The following is a 27273-nucleotide window of genomic DNA, read 5'->3' as shown; positions in this document are numbered from 1 at the left end:
CCCGAAGTGGGGAGGTGTGTGTGTGAGCAAGCTGGGGTTGGGGTTATTCTTTTAGCCACCACTGATCTCCAGGATGGTGCTTTGGCAGGCACACCGGGCAGCTGGAAGATCCCCATTAGCTGAAGTGTGGCCATCGTTCCAGGAAAAGCAATCCATTTATCAAAGTGCCTGCAGCTCCCCAGTTCAAGGCAGGTGAAGCACTAATAAATATCGAGCAGAGCAAGTGAATCAGACTCCAAAGTAGCTTAAAAAATAAAAGGCTATTAAAACAAAACAAAACAAAAAAAAACCCACATGCAGGTGCTTGCCAACTTTCCTTTTGCTCTGGGTGCTGGAGCTCTGCATTCCCACCTCGAAGGGACAGCTCACTGGGTGGGAGAACTGCAGGCCCTCACTCTGCAGAGTGGCAGTTTCAAGCTGAGATGGGATTGAAGGTTGTTTGTTTGCTGGGTAAACACTTCCCCACCATCACAGCCATCCTGAGGATGCAATCAAAGCATGCCCAGCTCCTTCCAGCCACGCCAACATCCGAAGGTCCAACGCGTGCTGCAGGCTGCATGGATGGGGCCTGTTGGGAAGTGCTGCCTCTCAAAGCAATGAGCTGCTGTGGCAAAAGGATGAGCTGCTGATTTACGCTGGGGCAATGCATCCGAGTGTCCCCCTCTCCAGAGAGTCTCTCCATCCCTATTCCTCCTCTGGGCCATCTCCTGCCCTGCCTGTGGACATGGGGACATCCAAGTAGAGGTGATCTTGAGGTCCCCCGGTGCCCAGTGCTGGGGCCATCCTTTCCCATCCTCCTCGTACTCACACTTGGCAAACAATGGGACATTCAGCCAAAATGAAGAGAAAGTCGATCCAGAAGTGGTGGGAAACAAGGACTTATTTTCACTCAGTTCACCTCGGGCCATGAAGCGGCCAAGGGCAGGGATGTGGGGGATCAAACTGCTGGGCTGACACCGAGGACTTCTGTTATTTGTACTCAAAATATATATTAAATGTAAATGAGGAGGGACTGCCAAGAGAACCACACACAACATCGAACAACACTGACAGGGGAAGTTTTGCCCATAAAACACCACACTGGAGATTTCCAAAGGGGAGATCACCTTATCTTGGAGCAGGTCTGGGAGTAGCTTGGACACAGGCTGCAGGGATCCGTGCAGCTCCCTCTGAGGATGGTGGTAAGTCAGAAAACCCCATGATGTCACTAGGGGTGGCATTTCCAACACAAGGATGGGAGCCAAGATGGGATGGGAACCGGGATCAAATGGAAACCGGGATGGGACAGGAACCAGAATGGCATGAGAACCAGAAGCGGGCAGATACAAGGATGGGACAGGAACCAGGATGGAATGGGAACCAGAATGGGACAGGAACCAGAATGGGGCAGATACCAGGATGGCATGGGAACTTACACCTTCATGCTTTCCAGCTGCTCCTAGATTTCCCTTGCACCCTGCCTGCTTCCTGCACCTATCTGTGAGGGGATGCAGCGGTGTGCAATCCCAGCTTTGCAAACGGAGGGCTTGACGTCTTGCTTGAGATTCAATGATTTCTGAGATCTGAGGACATGCTTGAGTTCAAAGCCCCCACATACCTGCAGTTAATATTCAGAGGAGGTTAACACACCAGTGCCCGAGAGGGGACACTGCTTTCGGAGCTCTGAACAACTGCTGTTTTTCTGTTTTAAGTCACTCAGATGAATGTTTTGAGAAGACATAATAAAATCGTGGCAGCTTTCTCCAGGGAACCATCAGGACGATTTTATTTGGCCAGGACGTGGTAACAGGGTCAGGCTGTCAGCTTCTATTAAGATTTGGATGTGCGTCACGGAGCTGGAAGCACTTGGCCATACCACTCCTCATTAGATTGCCTTATGGTGAACCTCTTTGTGAACTTAGTCCACGTGGCTGATCCGAAGGCTGTGAGCCTGGCTCTGCAGCTACCCCGATGGGATGCTCACTGACACCCGGCTTAGGGTGCCCAATTCCTCATCCCAGCAGGATGAAGCTCTCACACCAGAGGACGTTTTGGGCTGATGGCTTGGTGTGAGGCTTCCTCTCTGCCTCTCTACCTTTCATCCTATCAGCAACAAGAGTTTAGCTTCCCATCTTCACTTGTTTTTAGGCTAAAAACACAACAAAACGCCAAGAAGAACACAGCTCCCTGCAGTGCTGCGTGGCTCCCCATGCCCTGGGGTTACTGACAGTCGGGGTGAACAACCCCTGCTTTGTGTGCAGGGGGTTGGCCCCGCAGCTGGTGCACCCCAAACCAGCTGTGCCCCAAATGGGGCGGTTGGGGCCACGCTATCTCATCTGCAACCACACACGGAGCGGCAGCCGCAGCCGGGAGCAGCTCCCTCGCTGACTCCAAAAGGGCTGGGACTGCAGTTCAAAGTTCTCCGTGCTACACAAACCAGCTTTGAGGGTAATTTGCTTCAGCTCAGAAGCAGCTGAAGTTAATTACACGGCAATGAAGCATCACGTGTTAATATTACTTAACTCTCTTCGGCCGGGCTGCTGCCGAACGCCGCTCTGTCGGAGATTCGGACCTGGGAGTGTTCTGATCTCCGGATAACGTCTCTGGAACACAGGAGATATGGGAGATACAGGATGCTAGGCTTGTGCAGCCCGAGGGCTGGCCTTGCAGCTGGGTGTTCAGGGCACCACGGACCCACATTTCAGCCCCTGCCCAAACCTGGCATCTCCTCCAGGGGTGATGCTCCCTCTGGTCCATGAGTGATGCTGCCTGGGAAGTCCCCACCACAGCCAAGCATGCCAGTGCTTGGCCAGACAAGCTCCTTGCTCACATAATTCTTAAGCAAGAGCTCAAGCAGCCCGGCCAGGGCACTGCAGGTGCCACCATCCCCTGCAGCTCCAGGGTAGTGTGCTGGGAAGGGCAGCACAGAGTTCCAGTGGCCTTCTTGTGTGCTGGGAGCCCCAGTGCCACCAGCCCATCACAGTGCAGCCTGCAGACCCCAGTCTGAAGCCCACACTTGCTGCCTTCGCCCTCGGGTGTTGCATGCAGGAACAGGCTGCATTGCCACCTAATGGGACATGCTGGGAAAGCCCTCTGCATCCCACTGGGAAGCAGCAAGTCAGGGTGGGTGCCAGGGGCTCTGCACAAGGCAGAGATGCTCACGCAGTTGACCTGCACTTTGTTAACTGTTTACTGGTCAAGATGTCCTCTGCACATAAAACCATGCACAGGGAAATCAAAGGGGATGGGGAGGAGCTGAGTAGCTGCTGCAATAGGAAGCCAAAGACAAGAGACCTCGCACTCCTGCAGACAACAGGAGTGTGAATTTCACCCACACCCAACAGAGAGAAGCAGCAAGGGGGCTCCTCCTCTAAGTGCTCAGGGATCCCCTGTAAGCAGGCAGAAACCTCTGTCTCAATGACCAATCCCACCCACTGGCCTGAACACCCTTTCTCCTAGGGAGGATAAAAATCAACCTCATCTCCCAAGGCAATCCAAGACGACAGCAAACAGGCAGAGCCTGGAGACCAACCACGCCATGGCTGAATGGACTGTGTCTGCTTTTGGTCAATTTTCTGCAAGCATCAACTGTTATCTGTGCCACGGGGAGAAAGCTCAGCCATCTCCAAAGGCACTTGGCTGCCACTGAGCTAATTGAGACAGTTTTCTCAAGATCTGGGTATTGTCTGTATCTGGAGCTCTGCGGGGCAGGGTGGAGAAGCCCAGCAGGAATCAAACAGTCGGGAGTGGTCCCATCAGATAGAAGCAGCTAGGCTGGGCTCCAGCAGAGGAATTACACGGCACCGGCAGGCAACACTTTTGTTTTGATCTTGCTGTGCATATGTATTTGGCAAATAAAACTTAAAGCTGGGAACTGGAGCAGAACTGGCAGGTTTCGTGCCATCCCACCGCCCGCACCGCTCCTGCAGTGACGCTATCTGATCAGCAGCTATGTGAGGAATGCTGTGCTCTTATCAAGGTTAAAAGGGTCAGATCAAATTAAGAGCTCCTTACTGAATAACTGCGAGGGGAAATAGTTTCCCTTTCTCAGAAAAACTCCCAATCTCCTTCCTCTAGCACGATGGGTATCTCCAATCCACAACAGCAAACCTGGAGCACGGCGCTCCTGGGTGGCCACGGCCCAAGAAGTTTGCTCATTGAGATGTGCAGCAGGAAGAGAAGCTGGAGATGCAAAGCTGCACAGGAACCCAGACCCCTTCAGCATGGAAAAGATGTATCAAGGGATGAGGGGTCAGGCTAAACCTGATGAGGAGCTCACCTAAGATCACACGCAAGATTACAGGTAGCCAGGAACTGAAGGAGGAAAGGCAACCTCCTTTTACTGAGCTCTGGACCTCCTCCAAGGCCTGCTTTAGCACGTATGTATCCTTGTGAGGACTTTCCTCAGTGCCTGCAATGAACCCAAGCATGCACATTCCTGGAAAGCAGCTCATCAGGGTATGGTGTGCAATCCCACCTCTCCATTGCCCCGCTCGCTTCCATTAACTTTTACACGAATGATTCATTTTGCCCAGTCTTTTGTAAACAGCATTCAAAGCCAGCTGGAATTGGTTGTGCATCCAAATTACACTCGCTCAGCAAGCTCTTCAACAGAAGGGATTCACTGCACTTTGCATTGGTGGCAGGGGCACAGCAACGTGCACCCTCGGGTTTCATTTCAGCACCAAGGACTCTTTGCTTTCACAGAACTTCAGCAGCACAGTTAACACCTAAACCTCACGTGAAAGTGAGGTTATGTTAAAACACGAAAGTTGCACCTTGAAGGAGGAAGTGGAAGAAGAAACTCATCGGATCTCTTCATTGTAGCCCTGGGTCAGATGTTGGTGGATGCAAAGCACGAGGGGCTCAGGCACACATACTCCAGCTAAGGCTGACCTGGTTCCACTCTGGGCAGCTACAGCTGTCCCCAGCTGGCAAGGTGGCTATTAAAGCTTGTGCTGGGAAAGCACAAACACTCATCCACCAACCACAGCAATGGCCAGAGGGGCTGGATAGGAGACCAAATCTGAAGTGTGGTAAGCCAAGCTGTTAGTGTGGGACGAGCATCAGCATGAAAGCACGGGCTCCTGGGGCTGAGAGTCACCACCTCACCCAAGGCTGCGCCGTATCAAGCCTTCATTTTGGTGGCAGGACCTGCTCCCACCTCCTGTTTCTTTCTTTTCATCCTCCTTGAGCGAGCAAGGCAGTGAACCAAAGGTGGTGGGTGTTGCTGGGCTGATGCAGATACTGGGAAACACGGCGGTTCTGCCCACAGCATGGGGTAGATGGCTCTAAGTGAATCAACACCTTTCCCTGTGAACCTGCCTCTGGAAAGTAGGCAGAATCAAGCATGGGACATGACAGGCAAGAGGCAAGCTTCCCCATGCATTAATATAGGCAATGGGAACTGGGGATAACAAGGCAGACTGCAGATAATATCACACATGCACCTACGCAGTAGTGAGAAGAGGACTTGAGTCATTTTATCTTCTCCAATCTAATAAAGAACTGGAGACAGTTTCAATTTAACTGGCACAGAATAGTCTTCAAAAGTCAAAGACTTTACAGCTGGTTTGCTAAGAGATTTTTTTATTTGAAGTGTTGGAGTAGGAAGGAGGGAAGAGAAAAACACAGCTAACACTCCTTCCCACAGCAAGGGGGAGAGAAAGTTATTTCCTTCACAGAATTAGTTTATAAACGGCTTTACTTTGGAAGGAGAGTCGAAACTTGGATTAAAACTGCATGTCCTGTACGTATTTTGTCACACCACACTGCTTGCCACACAAGCCAACACTGGAATTAAACTCCTTCACATCCAAAGCTGAAGTCGGGCCCACTGGAGCAGGCAGGGAAGGCTCTGACAAATGCTCTGCACCACATCGTGCCCTGCTAGGGTGAAGCTGAACTCCACAGCTGTGCCAGCACCACACACACAGCACAGAACGCCCTTCCAAGAGCTCTGACACCTCGCACGCTGCCAAGTGAGTTACAACACCTGGGAAACAGAGCAACACCGAGATGGAGGACACCTGTAAAAACAGAGCTGGACTACTCCAAAGGGAATCGAAAGCCCCAGCAGATGTTCTTTTCATCTCCACACTCATTCCTGACTGCTGTGAGACAGCTAAAGAAAAGCTAGCACGCTAATTGCTCAGCATCTCATCCACAGGAGCCAGTGGCTCAGGTTCCCAGGCACTGGACCATCAGGACATGCCTTCCTGGGAGCAGCATGGGGTGAGGAAGCACGTGGCCTTGCTGGAACACACTGAGGTCTAGAAGGTGAAAATGCACAAAAACTCCAGCGAGGAAGACTTCATTTCCACCACAGCTGGGGCCAAGAGTGACAAGGTACCAAGAAAGGCACAGCCCCTTACAAGCTGCCTCGTGCTGACAGCACAATCCTGCAAGGACCACACTGAGCAGCTCCTGTTGCTGACCAGGCCTGGAGACTGGAGAACTTCAGAGGGCTGAGGACGACAGGTTCACACTCACGTGCTTGCTGTTGCATCCAGCAATGCTGCATTCCAATGCTGAAGTACCCTCGCTGGAAATGCAGAATTTCTCCAGACTAAATCTGGACAGCAATGCTTGAACCGATGCCAAGGTGCCTCATTTGTGTGACTAACTAATACCAAATGAATCACTGATTTAAAAAGAAAGAACTTGGATTTTCAGGGACTTACGAAAATAATAATTACTTCTGCCTTTCATACCCCACGAACATCTTGATCTATGGTTTCCCTTCACGGGGAGAAGCTATGAGAACAACTGCTGGCAATTATTTTCCTTTCTTGTTTGTTTTAAGCACAGATATTTTGCTGTTTGCATCGAGGAAAGTTCTTTCCTTCTCTCAAAAACTTTTCCCTACGTTTTGTTGTTTTGATACTGATGTCTGGTAAGAGGCTTTCAGAACATGATGTGAGCACATTATTTAAGCAGGTGCTCTCTTCTAATGAAGCAAATAAAACACCATATATGACAGAGCAAGAAATTAACTTTGTGAGAACCAGGAGGATACAGGTTTAATTTCTCTCGATTCAGGAAAACAACAATAATTCTGTATAATAGCATGCCACAGTCTTGATGAAGAAGTTCAGCACTGATCTTAAGTCTGCTTCTGTAATACCACTTTTCTATTAAGCACAGACTATCAAGCATCCAAAGACAAAGCACCCTGAATTCAGCAGGGAAGAACAAACCAGAATGAGGTGATTTACATTTGCCTTCCAGGAGTCTTATGCTGTAGCTGGAAGATGATTTACCCAGCATTTTCTTTCTGCTAACACAGAATTGATGCAGAGCAGGCACACTGAACTCAGCTTCCTCTCCACTCAAGCACTGTGGTTAGGGCTCCTGAGTGAGGCAGATTTCATTTCAGCCAGATCCATTTGTCACCAACTTCAGCATTGTAGCCTTTCTTAAAATTGCGACCTGGAAGCTAGAGAAAACACGAAGTTTAGTCAGACTTTTTTTTGTTTTCTTTTCCCATTTACTGAAATTTTTAGATTCTCAACATCAGTCGCTTTGTAACCTGCAAAAGAAACACACAATTGTTTGCAAAACAAGGACCAGTAGTTGTAGAAAAAAATAATCCCTTCGAAGAAAAATAGAGCTGGAGAGGACAGACCCACAGAAAATACTATTTCAATCAACACATATATATAAGCTAAGCCAGTATCTCACCAACAGAAAAGCACGTTCCATCTGGATTCACCCTTTTCTATCACTGTATGCCATCCCTTGCTTTAATTAGAGATGACCCCCTGATCTTGGTGCACAGTAGAAGAATGGTGTAAGTCAGTAGAATCTCATGCCAAAATAGGCAGGCACTATTAAATGCACAAGTTTCACGCATGAAACTCTGAGTTAATTACTACATCAAATTAAGCCATTCAAATGAAATTGCATATTTAGCCTTCAAGAGATCAACTTAACTTCACAGAAGCAGAATGCAACGTCTGCCTGTCTCCATTAGCAAAGACAGAAACCACCACTTGCTGGAAAAACTCAAGTTTCTCAACACCCTACCCACCCAAATTTCACAGGTACCCTTGCACTTCAGCAGCAACCCTCACTTGCAACCTCTGACCCTCACTGACCTTAAAGAAGCAACTCTTCCACACAGACCTTTCAGGTTTCTGGGAGCTGACCTCTGCACACTTGCTGGTTAGCATGACCAACCCTTCTGTGCCACCAGTTCCCAACCCAGGGCTCGTGGAAATACTGCTGCTGCAGTCTCATCTCTTCTTCCCTGAAGTGTGTTACCCACTGCTATGCATAAGAAGTCAGATAAGAGAGGTGATGGCAATCAGAGTGTGTACAAATTGTGGGACCCAATCAGGATGTAAATGGTATGGAATAAGAGTCTTCGTTTCAGCTGGGATGGAATTTTTTCTTCAGAGTGCCTGGTATGATGCTGTATTTTGGTTCTAGGAGAAAAACAATGTTGGTGACACACTGATGTTTATAGCTGCCTGCTAAGCAGTGCTGTACCAAGAGCCAAGGCCATGTGCACTGAAGGGCTGACAGAGCTGCGAGGGAACAAGATTAGTACAGCTGACATAAACTGGCCAAAGGGACATTCCATACAACATGACATCATGCAGAAGGGGTGGGAGTTCATCTCTCTCTCTCCTCTGCTGCTCCTGGGCTAGCTGGATATTAGCTGGAGGTGCTGAGCAATTGCTTGCACATCACTTGTTAGATACATTCACGTAATTATCATCATCCTTTATCTCAGTAAATAGTTTCCATCTCAGCCCATGAAGTTCTACTTTTTCTACACTTCTTCTTTTTCTCCTCTGGTTCTCTCCCCAAGCCCAACTCCCAAGCCATTCTACTTTCAGCTTTCAAGACTTGGGGAAAGAGGCTGTTTAGGCAGCAGCCATTTTAAGAGATTACAAACACAGCATGCAGGACTGTGAGAGAGAGCCTGCCAGTACAGCAAAACAGCACACGTGCTCTGTGCAGGCTAGGAGAGCAGAGCTCAGGCTGCACCAGCAGGTCAGCAAAAGCATCTCTTAGCAACTCCTTTTGCAAAAGCAAGGCAAAATTTTAGTGCTGTTGCTGCCTGAATAAACGTGAACTATGCTCTGTACCCACAAGATAACTGAGCCACAGGGCAGCACAACTCCCAGCAACAGGATCAATACCTGAAGTCACTGTGTTGGCAATTACTCTAAACTGAGTGATCCTACAGACAAAAGAGATGCAGGTATGAAAATTAAAATAAAAAATAATAATGTATCAGCTACACTCGCTGTAAATTAAGTACAGAATGTCCACACAACTCCACACAAAACCTGGTTTCACACAGGACCCTTAGCACGTCCCAGTGATCTTTCCTTTCAAAGAAACTGGGCAAGTATCCTGTTTAAGAGAGCTGCCTTGGTGAAACCTACACCCGGGCCACAATAAGAGCCATTTAATCCATACTGAAACCTGTTTTAAGGAAGCTAGAGGTATTTTTTGTTTTTGAACTTATTTCTTTAAGGTGAGAAGACATCTCTTTCTATCAAGCCAACTGAAGACTTCTACTCCCTTCATGAGACATTCACCACCCTGCTCTGTCACAAGCTATTACAAGTCATTCTTGATCAGTTTTTCTAGGGTTTTTCATTTCAACTTGTCTTTAATGTCTTGTCTAAACATCAGAAGAAACCATGCTGTCCTGTTAAAGAGTTACTCCAGCTGAGCAAAGAGGAGATGTGAGATGAAAATAAATGATTACTATCCCTGCCCTACAAATTTACAGTGGTGAGCTAGGAAGGCATCAGACCTGCTGTGACCAGCCTGCATCTATTAATTCTAGCACAAAAACATCTCTCCCTGGTCCTTTCTGGGCAGCACATAATTGGCCCTCTGATACCTAAGAGATTCCCAGATAACAAGATTATTAAAGCAACAGGAGCTCTCTGGGAACATACAGGACTTTACAGTTTCATTCCTGGGGAAATCTCCCCTCTTAAAACAACACAATATCAATCCCAGCAGAATTCATATTCATTGTCCAAAACAAATTCCACATGTGCCTTTGGTTAAAGACATGCAAAACATCAAAGCAATTTTTATAATAAGTATTCATCCATACCCCATCACTCACAGTGGGCCTTGGCAAAAGCAGTTGAGTTTCAGGGTATGTTAAGGGGCCTTCCAAACAGCCAGGAAACTGCACATAAACAAACCTCATTTTACCTAGCAAGCAGAATCGTGTGAGTTCATGTTCTGTGCACTATTTACTTTAGCAACAGAGACGACTCTGAGAAAGAGCCCTTCAAAGCTTGCATTTTGCAGAACTGCCCATAGTGAAGGTGCACAACTAGGTACAAGGCTGGTCTAATCCAGAGGAGAGGAAACTGTTCCACTTTCCACATTTGGAGAAATACTACAATGGGAGTTGCTCCTGTGGTGCTCTGCCTCCCCTCCACCTCCTGCTAGAAGCAGCAAAACTAAAGAAACACACCTCAGTGACCATGCAAAAGATGGCTAAATGGACCAAGCAGCTTGATATCAAGATAAGGGAGGGATCCCACAGTACTCATCTTCTTCACAGTCCCTCTGCTGTGCAGTCCCAACCCTCTCTGCAGCTTGCTGCATCATTCCACAAGCCCAGTCATCTCCCTCACCCAGTGAGAAGCTATATACTCCTTTTGGCTGGCTTATTTTCAGTGACTCAACGAGATCCTTTGGCCAAATGCATACCCAGCAGCTGCAAGAGAAGTGGTGGGAGGCAGACATGGAGATGCAGGAAAGCTGGAGGATGTGTTCCTTTGGGGGGCAGCAAGTGGCTATGCTGAGACTCCATCCATTCTTAGCTTTGAGCCAGCTGAAGCTCCCAGCCTGCTTGCTGCTGAGCCAACAGCATAAGGGCAGGGATGGGAATAAGCAGCCAGCACCAAGGCTGCCTGTGCTGCAGACAGAAAAGGTGATGGCTGGAAGAGAGGTGCCTGGAGGGAGATGCTCCACAAAACTCACCAGTAGGTACGAGAACAGAAAGAGGGGCTGAATATTTGACTGCTTCTTCCAGTATAAGATACAGGTGCCAATAAACAAAGCCAATGTCTTCATGGATCCCTTGCTGAAGGACACCGCTGACACTAAAAATTCAGTCTCTCAATGGGAGATCAAGCAAATACCTGGAAGAGACTTTCATTTTCCAGAGACTCAGTTAAGAGTAAGTTTCCCAGGCAAACTTGCAGCAATGCCACAGTGGCTGGCACGTTCACAGGACTGCTCCACGCTCTCTACCTTCAAACCAAACTTGAATAAGATCAAAGAAGAAGTTCAACTTAATCACCCTAAGTAACAGTAGTGCATCCTATTATGCATGACCTCTATCAAACATTTCCAAGGAAAGTAAGTGTAGTAGCATGTAGGGTGAGACAAATTCCCCCTCAACCCTTTCCTGGCATCATCAGCACAGGCCTACAGAGGTCTGTGTCAGGTCTGTGTCCCAATACCAAGTGTCAGAACACAGTTACAAAGTTGAACCATCATCCCCATGAAAAGTAAAAAAGGCCACCTAGTTACCACTAGTGGCAGTCCAGACACATGCTTTGTAACACAGGATTGCAGCTCTGCCCTCAGGAGCTCGTGGCTGAGGCACTGCTGGAGAAAGCAAGTGGGAGCAGAGATCCCTCCGGAGAGACCCAACGGCCTGAGGAGGTGAATGTCAGCTCCTGCAGGATCACTGCTGAATAACTGTTTTTTTTTCCACTGCATGAGAATGGAGGGGACTGAGAATCAAACCCTGGTCTGCTATGATACACTGCAGAAGCTGGAGCTGGCAGCAGGGATTAACTCAAGAAGTACACTATAAAAACCACCATATGAAAAAAGGAACTAATGAAATAAGTTCTACCCAGCAAAGGTAGAGCTGGCTCAGAGGAATCAAACTGCTCAACTTTAAAAGAACATCAGTAAAAAGATGAAAACAAGATCATCTCATCAGTTAAATTAAGAACTCTGCCACAGAAGTGCCTGTCAAAGCTATAAACCTGATGAAAAGCCCTATAAAGTGGTATATGCTGCAGAGTAGCAACAAACAGCTACAGCCAGCTGTTTGCTATGTGCTGTAGCCACAGCATATAATAAAATCATTTCAAACCAGACATGTACAGGTAGAGCTCTGGAGAATTTTAACGGCCTGAAAAGGTCTATATCCATAAGCTTAGAGTCTGTCTTCTTTTCCAGTATGCCAGGAGCAGGAAAGAATTACCATTCTTTTCCTCTCTGCCCCTAAACATGCATTCATGAGGTGCACAGTTTGATTTCCAGAGGGCTGGCAAAGACAGACGTTTGCTTACAGCTTGACTCCTACCATTCTTTACTTAACACTGTGAACATTTGCTATAGCCCAAGTAAGACAGCACTCAAAAGCTTTACTGAACCAAGGTTAAAATAGCCACAACTTAGTGAAATGGTTCAGTTGTTCAATGGTTCCTACCCTTCATTCATTCATGTAATAAGATAAACCAATAAATATCTCTCTCAAGAAAAACAACCCAGAAAAACAACAAAAAACAGAGAAGTCATGAGAGATCTTACGGAAAGATAAGTGCCTGTAAGGAGGACATGGCTTATTTCTTTAAAGCTAGATTTTCATTTCAAATCACATAGCTGACTATCAGCCGGAATCCAATCTGTAGAAAGGAATTTGCAACTTGCAATTTGAACAACTACAAACACCATAAACAATCTAATGTATATCTCCAGCTCTGCTTTTGCAAGACAGCCAAGAATAAATAAGCAACAGGGCACGGCTAAATATTTTGCTGCAGCGATTTTCCAGTGTCAACTTGCAACAGTAGCTGTGCTCCACACAGGCACAATAAAAGCTACTTCGTTTTTGCTTAGGAAAGATCATGTTAAGAACACCCATTATCCACCTCAGAGTGCAGAGTCCACTATCTAGCATGGGAAAAAGCAACTAAATTCAAGTTACAAAGACCTATGCTAACTGTAGGTTCATTGCTTTACCTGGACAGGCACAACAAAGCTTCTTGCAAGAGGATTCTCAACAGAGCTCTGGTTGCAACTTCAGATGACCTTTAAGGTCCTGTCCAACCCAAGCTATCCTGTGACTCTGACACCATAAGTGAAAGCAGCTCTTTGAAATACCATTTCTAAATTAAAAGCCCCTATAAAGATGCTATCAGCAGAAAAGGAAGACGGCATACTAACGCTGTCCCAACCCAAATCCCACCATCCCCACACAGCCCAACAACTCAAATTCACACAACTTCATGCTTTAAGACCCGTGGAGATGTTACCCCAGGAGCCACAGCAATGCAGGGATAGGAGGAACATTGAAAAACAGAGCCAAGTCCCCCCCGTACATACATGCCAAAACCATTTCCTGATTTAGAGCATGAGCATCAGTCAAAGAAACCAACAGTCTGATGTAGGGTTTCTTCAAAGTTCCCTAAGAGATGCAAAAGAATGGAAACAGCTTGGCTGAAACTTCTTTTCTCCATTTCTCCCCATCAACAAAAGACCTTTTTTCCCCCAACTATTTTTTTTCCCGTGCTGTTTTTTTGTTTGTTTTTAGTGTATTAACTGAGGTTTACCTTGGAGATCGTGCTCCTATCAGGTTATGGGACAGAGGGTTTTGGAGGGTGAGAATGCGCTCCCCAGAAAAGTGCTTTCTTTCACAGGACTTGATGGCAGAACATCAAGTTTGGAGCAGATTATTTTAATAGCAGTGGGATGTTACTGTCTTTTTGATTTAGATAGGCACCCAGTGCCTGGGACAACAAGGCCTGTCGTCTAAAGCAAAACAAAAAAAAGATCTGACATAATCCCAAGGCCTCTCCAAGTCCTCTTCCCCTCCTTATTTGGGATGGATAGCCCTGCCAAATGCCCATGCTGTCTTTGAAGGTAAGCAGGGAAGAGAAGCTACACGGTTCCCAAGTAGCAGAGGGGCTGTTTAAACCTTTCATGCTTCCCATGTGCATTTAAGATCGGTGAGAACAGAGGAGGACTGGTGAGAAGGAAACAGAAGCAGATCATGTGCCTATTCCCACCCTTTCCCAGCAAGCCTTCAGAAACAACATTATTAACCTTCATTTTCAGTTGTTCCTCAGGTTCCTGTAGTTCTACAGCAATCTAGCTAAGCAACATCTTCCTTTATTTTAGAAATGGTTAAAAATATTTTTGGAGAGATAAAGCAGCAAAAATAAATGGAGCTTTTCCTAATTTATTGCGTGCCTGTTTTCATTCCCTCCGGAACCCAAAAGCAGATAGGGCTGGGCATTACAACTGTCAAACATCTCCATAAAAATAAGAAATGGAACAGGAGTCCTTGGTCCTAAAAAACAAAAAGTTTGGCAAGACAAGAAAAAAAAATGGCAAAAGAGGAAAAACAGAAGATTGTTACCATGGCATCCAGCTTTGATATAACTGCAAACATAGAAAGAAAAAAAAATGAGGGTGAGAATATCCTGAACTCCTTCATTCTGCAAAGGCAAGACTACCTTGGAAGCCAACTCTTGTTACCTGAGTAAACTGTGAGAAGCTACAGGCTTCTGTGGAAAAAAAAAGCCCCACAAAAACAAAACCATGACTTTTGTCAAGTTCTACTTATCCACGCAGAGCAGATCATATGCATCTGTGCATGTGCACAAGGTGTCTAATTGCTGCAACATGCCTGTGTATAATCTGAGGCCAAAAGCTAAGGTGTGTACCACACCTCAAGACTTACCACCACAGTAAAGCTCACTGCATTACTTTCACTCACTCCCTGTTGTTTATCCACGCTCTGGCACCCTGAAAGCTACAAGATTTCATAGTTCAGGGTATTTTACACAAGGTACTGCTGAGCCCCTCATTTACAAGCTGCCACCTGTACCCATGGCTGCCAAGAAGAGCCATGCATGCAATGTGGGCCACATCCAACTCACTGAAAGCCCTCTCTTAATACGGAGCTGCATCAACTAGACGAATATAACGTGATGTGTGTAAGGGATGGATGGGATAGCTGAAGAAGAATCAATACTTCAGCCTCTGCTTTCCCTCACACAGCCCAAGTGCAAAGTTTATCTCACGACAGAAAGGGATGTCACACAGTTTGGTTTGGAGGAGGACAGGAATACCACGTCAAGAAGTCACTGGATGGAAGCTGAAGGGATCCCCAGGATGAGCCAGTGCATGGTGGGGAAAAGCAGCACGTGAGCAAAGAGAAGTGTGGGGTTCACCAATTGGGAACAAGAGCAAAAGGACACCTCAGATGGGAAGATGACGACTAACACTGATCTAAGAAAGCTTTACACACACACACACAAGCACTCCCTGGAGCTGGAACTCATATTGCAATAGAAGGGATCTTTGAAGGTAGTTCAGGAGTGTGGAACAAAGAATTCTTCATAAACTGCCTGCTCCAAGGGTAAGGCACACGTCCCTGACTTTCTTCCAGCTGTATCACTGGGGTTAACAAAAGATAAAAAAACATTCTGATAAAAGATTTGCTTTATTACAAAAGGAGCTTCTAGGTGCATGGACCTGTCTTGTGGGAAGACAGTTTATGTGCCCAAGCATTTGTTCATTTTCTTTAATACACACACCCACACACACACTTAAAAGAATCCCAGCAAGCTAGAAAGAGGATGCAATACTCCCACTGCACGTTCTTACCCCCTGGAGAGAGGATGGAAAAAACCCAACAAAAATCCTAGAGCGTTAGATGCAAGCTGTGTTTTATAGCATCCTACTGAAAATAGTCCTGCTCTCCTCATGGATTTCTTAGATCTCTCTCACAAAACACTGGGCAAGCCACTGGACAAGTAGAGGAAAGTGACTGCACAAACCAGGGTTGGGGCAAGTGGGCTAATACGCTTCCGTTAGAAAGGATGACATGAGAAAAGTGATCAGGTATGAGACATTTAGCTTTACTGTTACAGCCAAAAATCCTCCACTCTGATACGTAAATGAACAGCAGGAAGTGCTCCATTCCCAACTCCTGATCACCTCGTGAGAAGCAGCAGCCTGACTAGTTTACTTCTTTGCCTTTTTAAATACGAAGTTTGGGTAAACTAAATACTAATCTGTCCCCCCTACAATCTGCAACAGAGCCATTATTTTAAAAGTTCTGCAGCTTTCTTTTCAGAGCTAAAGACGTAGGTGACAGCTTGAATACGATGCTCAGACAGCTGCACTTTTATGTAGACAGCAAAGAGCATGCACGTAAACAAATTCTCTTTTCACCATCCCTAGGAGAGTCAGGCAGGACTTGCCAACGCCATTCAGGAGCGTGAAGTACAGAAGTACATTATTTAAGTGCACTGATTCCATTAAATAGAACCATTTGTTTTTGTCTTCCCTGCAAACACATCTGCCTAAGCACTCCAGCTTCTGATGGTGCATGTGGAGATTGGAGTGCTATCTGTGGGACTGTGCGTGGTTGGGAGAAAGTACAGAGATGCAGCAGTTGTGGAAAAAGAAAAAAAGACACAGCATTCAAGCCTTTGCTAGTCTGACAGTTCCTAAAATAATGTTGCTTCACTTAAAAATGAACACGCTTATCTCTGATCTACATACCCTGACTAAAAGGTTATTTTTCCCTTGCCAGAAAAGCATCTTTAGAAGTTTATGAATGCCTGAACAGAACGTCTGAGCCCTGCCAGATGAGTCCATGGTAAGAGAAAGAGGCAGAAAGCCACCTCCTCACGTATGAAAAGAACATTTACAGAAGAAATTAAGAGGATATACATAAAAAGCAATCTTATGGTGTTGAGAGCTGAATGTGGTTACCTCGCGATTTTGAGGAAAGGAAAATGTACTCAAATCTTGCTCCCTGAGAAGTGATTCCTCCTCCTCCTCAGCTGCTTGTGACTAATTAATATTTTGAACAAAAAACCAGCTTCTGCCTGGAATTTGCAAATCCCTGAAAACCACCATTATTAGGCAGCATGAATTGTGTGCATGCAGCTCTGAAAAGCACAGCAGTTAGTTGCCTATTTGTATGATCAGGGATGTATAACTAGTTACAGGACTGCCAAGGAAGAAAAATCCCCTACACAAATCATTGTGTTTATTTGGTAAACATCATTACTCTAACTTTAAAAGCACGCGTTTCCCACAAGGAAAAGTTCAAGTTCTGTAATTACACCATAATTAAGCCTTTATTTACAAGTCACGTGAGCCTAAAATCTTTATCTGTCTTCAAACGCAGGAGTGGTAGCAGAGCTGCAACCATCTGTGCAGAGACATGGGCTTCACGAGCTGAGATTCCCTCCCATCAGACCCAGCAAACTCGTAGCCAAGACTTGCATCTACAGTTCATCTGCTTCTCCTGTCTGTGCTGCTTGGTGTCACGTGCTGTATTACCTCTGAAAGCAAGCAAGCAGAAACTCACAACTTCATTTGCTAAGCAAAATTAGAGGAAAAACGCAGCTCTTAAGTTTCAATGCAAATAATTGGATTCTCAGAAAGCTAAGCAGCACACGGGGCTGGCTTTGTGCTCACCTTTCCAGTAGCTCAGGCAAAGCAGGAATGCTTCACATCTTTTCCACTGTACACATTCCCTATGCCTGAGGGCTTACAAGAGTTTAAGCATCCAGAAGAGGAAAAAAAAAATAGTAGTTGGTATTGTATGAATGTAACATAATGCTTTGTGAATCACACATGACTCCTCCTTATTCCAAATGACATTATCACTTTCCATGCTACTTCCCTGAATCAGGGCCTAAAAGCATGCCCACAGATGGGAGATTTTATTTTGGCAATGTTTTTTCCAATGAAAAGCTCAGACTCCTGCTGTCAACTAACTGGCACCGAGCAGAGCAATCCAAGATCCCAGCTTTCCTCCCCAGGTACTCATATACCTACTCCTAAGCACTCTTTTGCTGCAAGGGAAGTCACAACTATCCTCTATGGGAAGAAAGGTGCTGTCAATGCAGATGGATGTTCTGTGCTGGTGACAAGCCATGCAGTACACCACTCTGAAATATGGGCTGCACACACGTAGACATCTCTTGGAGTGAAGGACTCCACAAACTCAAGTTTGGGATTCAAAACGTGACGCCAAAAAGCACAAAATGGGTAGCTCAGATGAACTGCAGCAGTATTTTTTCCAAACATGACACAATCTTAACAAGCACGGAGAAGCCTTCTGCTTGCTTTAACCCTTATCATTAGCCCCTTTTACAAGGTGGAAAGAATAAGTCTCAAATGAGGCAGAACAGCACAGACTTAGAGCCTCTCCACTGTCCAGTTAGCCGAGGAGGAATAAATTCTGTTAACAGTTGTTTCAGAAGTCCCTATGAATATTCAAGAGGAAAACGCTGCTAGTTTTGTTTCCAAATGAGCCCACAAAAACAGTTTTAATTCTATTAGGAGATTGTATACAAGCACGACCAGAAAAATGACAGAGTGCAAGCCATGATTTGCACGGTTAGAAACAATTCACACAGATACTCCTTCCTCTTGCTCAGTGATTTCTAGGAAAATTAAACAAACAAAAACCCAACAACCTAGTGGCAGAGAAGATTTCAACACAGCTTGAAAATGAACCATCACCTGCAACTTCTGCTTGTCCAATCATCATTACTTAATTGCTGTCAGTGCCACAATTTCTCTGACGAGAGCTCACAATACCTGGGTCTCAGGAGAATGCTGCCTGGTGGGGCAGGACCCCATGCCAGCTGAACAACAATAAACGATAAGACAAAGTGCTAAGCCAATTGGAAGCCATTGTCTGCAGAATCAGAAAGGCAAGCAGCTAATTAAAACATTGTGTGGGAGCCTGCATGAGGTGTATGAGAGTGCTGGGCCACAACAGGCTTTGGATGCATGCCCGCTTACAGAAACAAACTATTTAAAGCAACAACAGTTTCAAGATCCAATGTAATGTTCATACCTCCTCAGCCCACTTCAGAAAAACACCCCCTCCCCAAGGGTTTTATAAGCAGCCTTCTTTAGTCGCCATGGGTTTCCAATTTTCTTGTTTGACTCAAAGGATTATTTTAGATTTCAGAGGTCAGGGACTAATCAGGGCAGGAGAAACAAAGACAAAAGAAAACCACTTATCCCTTAGTCCACATCCAAAGATCAAAAAAGAAAATCAGCTTACGAAACAAACCATTTGTTTCATTATTCCTCTTATGTGGAAGCTAGACTCCAAAAAAAAAAAAAAAGAGGAGGGAATCCAGGCAAAATCCAGAACTCGCTCTTTGAAATGTGCATGAGATTAACACCCAGGCTGAGCACAGGACACTGGTGAATGCACTTACACTTTTGCAGGGACATTTGTCTGGCTGTGGGACAAGTGCTCCCCTTCCCAGGATTACTTACCGAGCGAAATTCGTAATAGATTTTATCATATTCAGTGCCTCCAATTGTGATTTCTGGAATGAACCGAGGGATAGCTACAGGATCCAGCACTCCATCTTTGTCCTCAACACTGAGGAGTAACAAGAAGGAAAAGGAAAAATACAGTTAGTCCAGATCCTGCCCAGGAGGGAGCAACACCAGTTCTGAGTTTGACCACATATTAAAGACCAGTTTCTCTGTTAATTAGTTCTCTCACTGCTTTTGCCTCTTTTCTGCATGTGATGCACACATAGCCCTGTCCCTCACACTGCTGCTGTGTTTCCTCCTTGCCCCCAGCTTGATCCTGCTCCAGCTTCTTTCTTTTCCAACTCTTCCCCTAGGTTTTACCTCCCCCAGAAAGGCTCTGCCACTCCTGGGCACCTTCTCTTAGACACCTTTTTGCCTTCGTACCTGAACATGGTAAAATTGGTGATGCTACAAAATTCCACATCTTCATTTTAACTTCATTTAACTTCATTTAATTACCCCTCCTGTTCCATTCACTCTCACAAATGAATCCTCACGAGGACTGTGAGAAGACAGCACTCTTCATCCTAAAGTTCTCATTGTAAAGGACACTGAGGCAAACACGGTTTGGAAGCATCCTGCCTGGGAGCAATCAGGGGAAGCTTGCTGCAGCAGCTGGCAGGACAGCTTAGAGACAAAGGGTGCAAACAGCAGAGTCCCCCAGAAATCTACAGTGCCCAGAGCTTCCAAATATCCCAAATTTTAATGTCTGAGAAACTGCTAGAAAGCCACATTCTGCATACTGCCACTAATTTGCAGATCAACAGTGCCACCTACACGTATCTGGGGAAAAACACATCTGCTGTCCTCTACAGTGGACAAGGACCAAGTTCTGCATTTGACACTTAAGAGCTATTCAAATAATTGCTTGTTAGCCTCCAGTAAACTGCACTTCCTGGCAGACACAAATGAAACGTGTGCCCCAAATAAAACAAAGTTAAGCGTTTTTTCCCCTAAATCACAAAGTTTAGGAACTTACCTCACAGTTTCAATTAGTAAACAAGACTGCTAATACATACTGACCCACACGGTGCAGACTAGTCAGTAAGGAGATGCAGGAATTCAGTACGAGATGAAGAGAAACAAGACAAAGATAAATGCCCATTTAGAGGGCCAGGATGAACACACCAAGGATATTCCCTACGAACTATTCTAGCAGCTACACAATATTAAGCCAAGTATTTTCTAACCACCTGGGCAAACAAAAGCAGAAGCATCACATATTTATTCTGAAGCCTGTGGAATGACACACTGTCTCCATAAGCACTCTGGAGATCTGTTGTTCTGCACTGAGACACAAAAAGTCAAACTGTAAATGCAACGTGAACCTCACTGGATTTAAGTTATCCCTTTGCGCAGTGCAGATGTGGAACTGCACCTAGCAGGGACAGCTTGATAAAAACAAGCAGCAGGAGCAGTCAGATGAAGAAGAAAACCAAAGCTGACAAACCCCACGGCACTCACACATGCTCAAAACCACAAGGAAGAGCCCTCATGTTTGCTTCCTCACTACTACAAAGCAAGCTGTTCTCATGACATGTGGGCACTGGCCCTCCCACAGACCCCTCCAATCCTTTCCACTCCGTGAGCTTGGATAACTGAGGATGGAAAAGCTTGCCCAGAGCTGCAATCCGATTATGGTTTTATTTTAGAGTCCTGGTATATTTAGAGAAGAGCACCTTCACCCCAGCTATGTCTCAGGCCCATGGTTAATTACCAAAGAACAGACAGCAGCTCCTCAGCTACCAGCTCTTCACTACTTAGGCACAGTCCACCCTCCAACCACACCTGGGATCACTACTGACGTCACAAGCTTTCATCTGCACTTTCACCATGCAGAGAGCACAAACAAGCAGCAAAGACACTAAGCTATGAATTGAAGTAGTTACGAATTGCCTGCTACTTGCAGGCAGTGTTTAAATACCTTCCTGAGCTCAGGCTTATCAGCATATCCCGTGGAATACCCACTCATTTATTGGTGAATAAGCATTTCCTGCTTTCTCCCCACATCTATGTCCTATAGAAATGGGAGACTCAGCATCCTGCCAAGCAGCAGCAGATGTTCTGAACCTGACAAGTCTGTAGGAGAATAGAGATAAAACCTGTTCGGGCACAGGTAAAATATAATTTGACATAGGCACAAAGCAAGACCAGCAGTCAACCAGCCTGCAACAAATCTATTCCTTCAGCCAAATGGCAATTTTAAAGGATAATTCCCAGGCACAATCCATTATAGTAGGTGACTGAGGCAGAAAACCTGCTGCTCTTACCAATCCTTTGCTCTTAGAACTGCTGCTTCCAAAGAAAACGCTGTACAACAGAAAATACACACAAACCTAATGCTGCCAAAGATGGCTTCTCCGGGTTCATCTCTGCTTTATACCTTCAGAAAGACTTGGGCATACTAAATAAAAGCACCACCCAAAGACACCTGCCACAACAACGCCTGTAACCACAAAGCCACATTTGCTTGCCAGAACTAATTCACTGCTCAGCAGGAAGCATTTACAGGCGCCTATTAAGTTCCCTGAGCTTTGTCTCCACCAGTACAAAAGCACCACTATTTATTGTTGTCAGGCATCTTCTCAAAGCATAACGCAGTTATGCAGCTACCCAGAGCACACTTTACCTACCCATAAGATTCTGTGACACCATAACTTTGTGAGCACAAATAACTGCACAGTGCTAAGACCACAGAACCACTAGATTTTAGCTCACCATTATGACGGTCCAGAATCCTACTGGCTACATGGGAATCACACGTGCAGCTATGCTATAGAAATATAGCTCTGATCTCTTCTCCAGAAGCCTCTACATACACCATGTTATGCTCTGTGTGATGTGCAGGAGGTGGCACTGAGGAACCAGGATACAAACCTGCCTCTTTTCTATGCCTGTATTACCTCGGCCAGGGATCCTCACCTTCTGCTGCAATGGGGAGGGCAAAGCACGTGGGAGTGAGCCAGCAAGCACATGGTGTGCTCACAGCTTTCCCCATGCTTGTGAGAGCACAAGAAAGGAGAATTGCTCCTGACTCATGCCACAGGCTCACAGGCTGGGTGAGAGAAATGGCCAAAGGGGTTCCTGCACCCATCTCCAACTGCACTGACCTCCTCTAACGATGCTCACACCCAGCAGGCACACAGGGCAGCAACAGGCTGCATCTCCCTGTGCTGCGCCTTTCCCTTGTTGATATTTCCTCCTTGCCCACTCTCTCCAGACCTTCACAATGGCAGAGCAATGAGTTGCAGAGCTCCTTCAGACCAACAGACTCATTGGCCCAGCAGTGCCAGCATGCCATGCCCTAAGTGAACCGCAGCCACTCCCTGGTGAACAACAGGCACAAACAGTCACTACCAGGAAAGAAAAACAAAGAGCTTTCCAAGAAAAGCAAGGTGTGCAAAAGGTGAGAAGGTGCAATAACAATGCTTCCAACCTCCAAAAAAAGCTGCTGCAAAGGGGAACTGACAAAGAAGAGTTGCTTCAGTGGGAGGGACGAAAGGTGCTAAGGAAACAGTTCTCAGTAGTGCCAGAAGTTTTACGATGGATAGTTCATGAGATTTTGGGGGTCTCCATGACAGAAGAGTTGCAAAATCAAGTTCAATACTCCCTATACAATCACCTCAAGTCCTCCTATTTGATGACAGACATATTCAAAATGGATGTGTCTAATTACCAGTTACTGCTCAAAAAAGATCCTTCAGCGGCAACTTCAAAATGTATTTCTGTTGTAATGCCAAACACAATACCAGACAATTTACTACACAGGGGACGTAGCACACTAGTTGTAATTAATGAATAAAACAGAACATATGACAGTGGAAAATCCTTTCCTGGCTAGATTGTTACAGATGAAAATTGATCCCTTTTCATCAAGATAAAATAAATGTCGATACCTACTGTTTTTTAATGAAAAAGTAACAGTGGATGAAAAAACTGAAAAAGCTTGTCCATTAAAAATATGTTCTGCTACAGCAAACTCTGAAGGAGCTGCAGTAATGTAACAGATCTAACTAGGGACTTGTACAACAAGTCAAGTCAAATGCAGTGTTTCCCTCACCCGCTGGCCAATTAACACAGGTGACACTACACCAACTACAGCTCCTTGCTCCAAAACAAAATTTATTTTGCTGGGCATACATTCAGTCACACAACTTTTGCCACGAAGGGCACATAAAAACACACCTGAAACACTGCAGAAACCTGGGAAACCCCTGGGACATTCCAAAAAGCCAGAAGAATGATTTCTGTTGGACTCGGGCACTGGGGAGGGAGGAGAGAGATTCTCTGGGAGAATGCTTACATCACACACATACGTCCTCAACCTTTTAGCAAGACATGCCTCAATCCCACGATCACACTGCTCTCTATTAAGGCAAGGGAGAGAGGACTTGAGCGCAAGGCAGGGAGATAAAAGATCCGTTTTGCAACTGATTAATATGGGTGAGGCTCTCTGGTCTGATTAGCTTGCTTACTATTTGCATTACCAAAGAAGTGAGGCCCTGCTGGGGTTTCCATATGTTGGGAATGTACACATGTGCAATGGAAAAGCCATCCTCACATGCCCATCAACTCCCCTTTGCCCAGATGCGTCGGTGTGGACTGAAGGTGGGAGAGCTGAAAGCATCCCTGCAGCAGAGGAACATGTCAGCAGCAGAGCCAAACCCCTGCTGCAGCCTAATAGTAACACGAGAGGGCAGCAGGTGCTGGTGTGCAGGATCTGTAGCCCATCTGGGGTGCGTGGTGCCACTAAAACTTCCTTCCAACAGGAGGAATTAATATGGGGACAGGGCATCTGAAAGCCCATGCAAGTACCACAAGCTCTTTTGTATTTGTACTTGGTGTTGGGAAAAAAAAAAAAGGAAATTATCAGCTCTAACATTAGCACCTGAGTTTGGCATCTGATGCTCCAGGATGCAGCTCCAACTCTGAAGGAAGCCTGTCACCTGTCTGATGTCATCTCTGGCACATTTTCATGAGTGTTGCTCGTGCAAGCTCACATTTGCCCTGCATTCATAGAGTTAATGGGAGAAAGGCTGATGTCCAAACCTACACATTTTTACAAGAAGTTGCCCACGATCTCATGGACAGTTTTACTTCCATCAAGCCTCTGAACACAAAACCACTACTTAGACAATGTTATTCTGAAGGCAAGTGGAAGCAGTAAAACTCAAACCATATTAACATATAAATTAGCAGTTTGTTGAATTGTGAGATCTCAGTAACATAGCCACACGCTGCCAACAGAAGAAGTGATTTCTTATTATCTGCAATGACAAGTCTTGTAAAGGAAACCCTCTCATCATCGCCTGGGGTTCAATGAAAAATTAACTCCTCAGCAATGCTATTTATTCTCTTCCACAGTTACAAAGCACAATTTTCATACAATATCTTAATACAGCACTCTTTGTGTGCTTTCTTTTAACTCCCTCCTACACTCCACAATTAACAGTAATCCTTCCTTAATACCTGTACCAGTGTGAAGCCATAGGAAAAACAGTAACTTAAAAGTATTTTCTCCTCTCAAAGAAAATCTGATTTCCATAGCTTCACGGGATGTAAGCCACCAGATGTATCCTTTAATTACTACATACAGAAAACTCTTCTGAGATGCTTAAAGGGCACTCAAATCCTGACTTGTTTCTCTTAGATGCCACTCAAAGCTGCTCTTCTGTGGTCTACCTTCAGCCCTTGATAGAAAAGACAGACAAAAGGCACCAAAATTAGGAGGCAATTGTAGTAAGAGCACAGATGAATAACAGAGATTTACAGGATTCTTTTTCACATAATGAATCTATTTAACTTATTATTCCAGTGCTTGTATCACAATCAAGACTGAAATCCTAAGCTCAACAAGAGGAAGCACAGGGCATGCAGGGGGCAACCAGGTGGGAGGCTTTGTGACAAAGAAGGCTGATTGTGTCCTGAGTACACTGAGCAAAGTATTGGCAGCAGCTCAAGGGAGGGGATCCTTCCCTTCTGCTCAGCACTGGTGAGGCATCACCTGGAGTGCTGGGTCTAGTTCTGCCCACCAGAACAATAGAAACCTATGCATACTGGAGGCAGTCCACTGAAGATGCTGAAAGAACGTGCAGTCTGATGATGAAGAAATTCTGTAAAGCTGGAAGCTTATCTCACTTCAGTCAAGGCTAAACCTATTAATACTCTTCCAAGTGTTTCCAATTTTTTTAGTGTAGGATTATCCAGGGAACATTTTGTTCACCAACATGACTTAAGAGTGGCAGTCCTGATGCTTCACTGTAATGCATGTACACTCACTTGCTTACGTGCATGCCAACCACCTTATTCATGGCCCTTTTAAGTTTAGAGGGCTAGCTCTCTTTTCAGCATTGCTCTGTGGACACATGCAACCTTACCAGTAGCACACCACAGCTAAATTGGAATAGAGATCATCTTGGAGTACTTGCAAAGAATTACTTTAATCAAATTTGACTTTATTCCAGCAAGGAGCTTTCTTCCACTGTCTGATTTTGATTTCTTCACACCCAATTAAACAGAAATCTTTAAGGAAAAAAAAAAACCCCAACACAGAACCCTACCTGTTACAATCTTCCTTGTTATTATACAGAACAAAGGAAAAAAGTGCAACACCCCATTCTGTGAATTAAGGTTAAAGCTCCAATTTAGGATTATCTTCTGGGGGTAAGCAAAAGGAGCAAAAAAGCACTTATCTTCCACACAGTCTTCCAAGTTTGGCTGTTTCCTTTTTACCCTACACTGTTCAGCCAGCTTCTTGACTGCTGTGAAGATACTTAAAAGCAGACAGCTAAAAAAATTACTTTTAGAAAAGCACTCTAACTACAACTAAACAGCACCAGACCTAAATCCCACTACAAGGTTGCCCTGTCAACAAGCTCTGTTGAAGGATGTCATGCTGCCAGAACAGCAGAGACACCACCAGGTCAACTGCATAAATGCTATTTTAAAACTGCATGCTTGTCTGTATACAGTGCTTTTAGCCAGGAACAGAAGTGCTTGCAAATTACATTTCCAATAGTAAGAACCACAGGTCACAGTACTTGGGAAATGCCTGGAGAAACTGGTTGCTTGTGGCCTGGACAGATGTACTGATTGCTGGAGAAAGAACAGCCTAGATGGCCAGGCACACAGATGCTGCTAGCAGAAGGCTGATGGTAGCTGGTCACAATTAGTGCTCCCTCATCAATGATCCTGATGATGGAATCAAGTGAACCCTCAAGAATTCTGAAGACACCAAGTTGCAAGAGCTTTGACCCGCTCAAGGGAAGGAAGGCTCTGCAGAGTGATGCACACAGGCTCACCAATGGGCTGAGTCCAACTGCAACAACAAGGCTAAATGCTGGGTGCTGCACTTGGGTCACAACAACCCCGTGCAGTACAGGCTTGGGAAGAGTGGCCTGAAAACTGCCCAGCAAAGAACCTGAGGATGCTGACAGTCACCTGAATGAGGCAGCAGAACAGCCAGGTGGCCAAGGCAGCCAACAGCACCCTGGTTTGCATCAGAAATAGTGTGAACAGCAGCACTAGGGAAGTGAGAAGTCTGGAGAAGAGAAAGCTTTGAGGTGACCTGATAGCAGCCTTCGAGTATCTGAAGTGGAGCTACAGGAAAGAAGGGGACAGACTTTTTAGCAGAGTCTCTGGCAACAGAACAAGAGGAAATGGTTTCAATGGTTTCAAGCTCAGAGAGGGTAGATTTAGGTTAGATATAAGGAAAAAATCTTTTACAGAGAGGGCAATGAGGCACTGGAACAGGCTGCCCAGAGATGTGGTTGATATCCCATCTCTGGATACTTTAAAAGTAAGGCTGGATAAGGCCCTGGGCAACCTGATCTTTGCTGTGGTGCTCCTGCTCATTGCAGGGAAGTTGGACTAGACAACCTTCAGAGGTCTGTTTCCACTCTAAGGATTCTATGACTGTCCCCTTGCACATAGCAGTGGTGAGACAACACCTTGAATACTGTG

At 45.6% G+C, this 27273-nt stretch overlaps 1 protein-coding gene across 1 annotated transcript in view; it reads right to left on the bottom strand.

Annotated features, from left to right (window-relative positions):
- Positions 1-6970: 6970 nt before the first annotated feature.
- Positions 6971-27273, bottom strand: part of NDUFA10 (NADH:ubiquinone oxidoreductase subunit A10) — a 37240-nt gene continuing 16937 nt past the window's right edge. The window contains exons 9-10 of the mRNA XM_065751373.1: positions 19267-19375; positions 6971-7417 (exon numbers count right to left, since the gene is read on the bottom strand). Coding sequence (XP_065607445.1) covers positions 7349-7417; positions 19267-19375 — 178 coding nt within the window. The 3' untranslated portion in view covers positions 6971-7348. The remainder of the gene's footprint in view (positions 7418-19266; positions 19376-27273) is intronic.

This window comes from Cyrtonyx montezumae, unplaced genomic scaffold (genome assembly GCF_038088225.1).
Source record: "Cyrtonyx montezumae isolate F1298 unplaced genomic scaffold, pur_monq_1.0 scaffold_7, whole genome shotgun sequence".
NCBI classification, from domain to species: Eukaryota; Metazoa; Chordata; class Aves; order Galliformes; family Odontophoridae; genus Cyrtonyx; species Cyrtonyx montezumae.
Note: the sequence above shows the minus strand (reverse complement) of the source record. Positions and strands in the feature narration are given on the sequence as shown.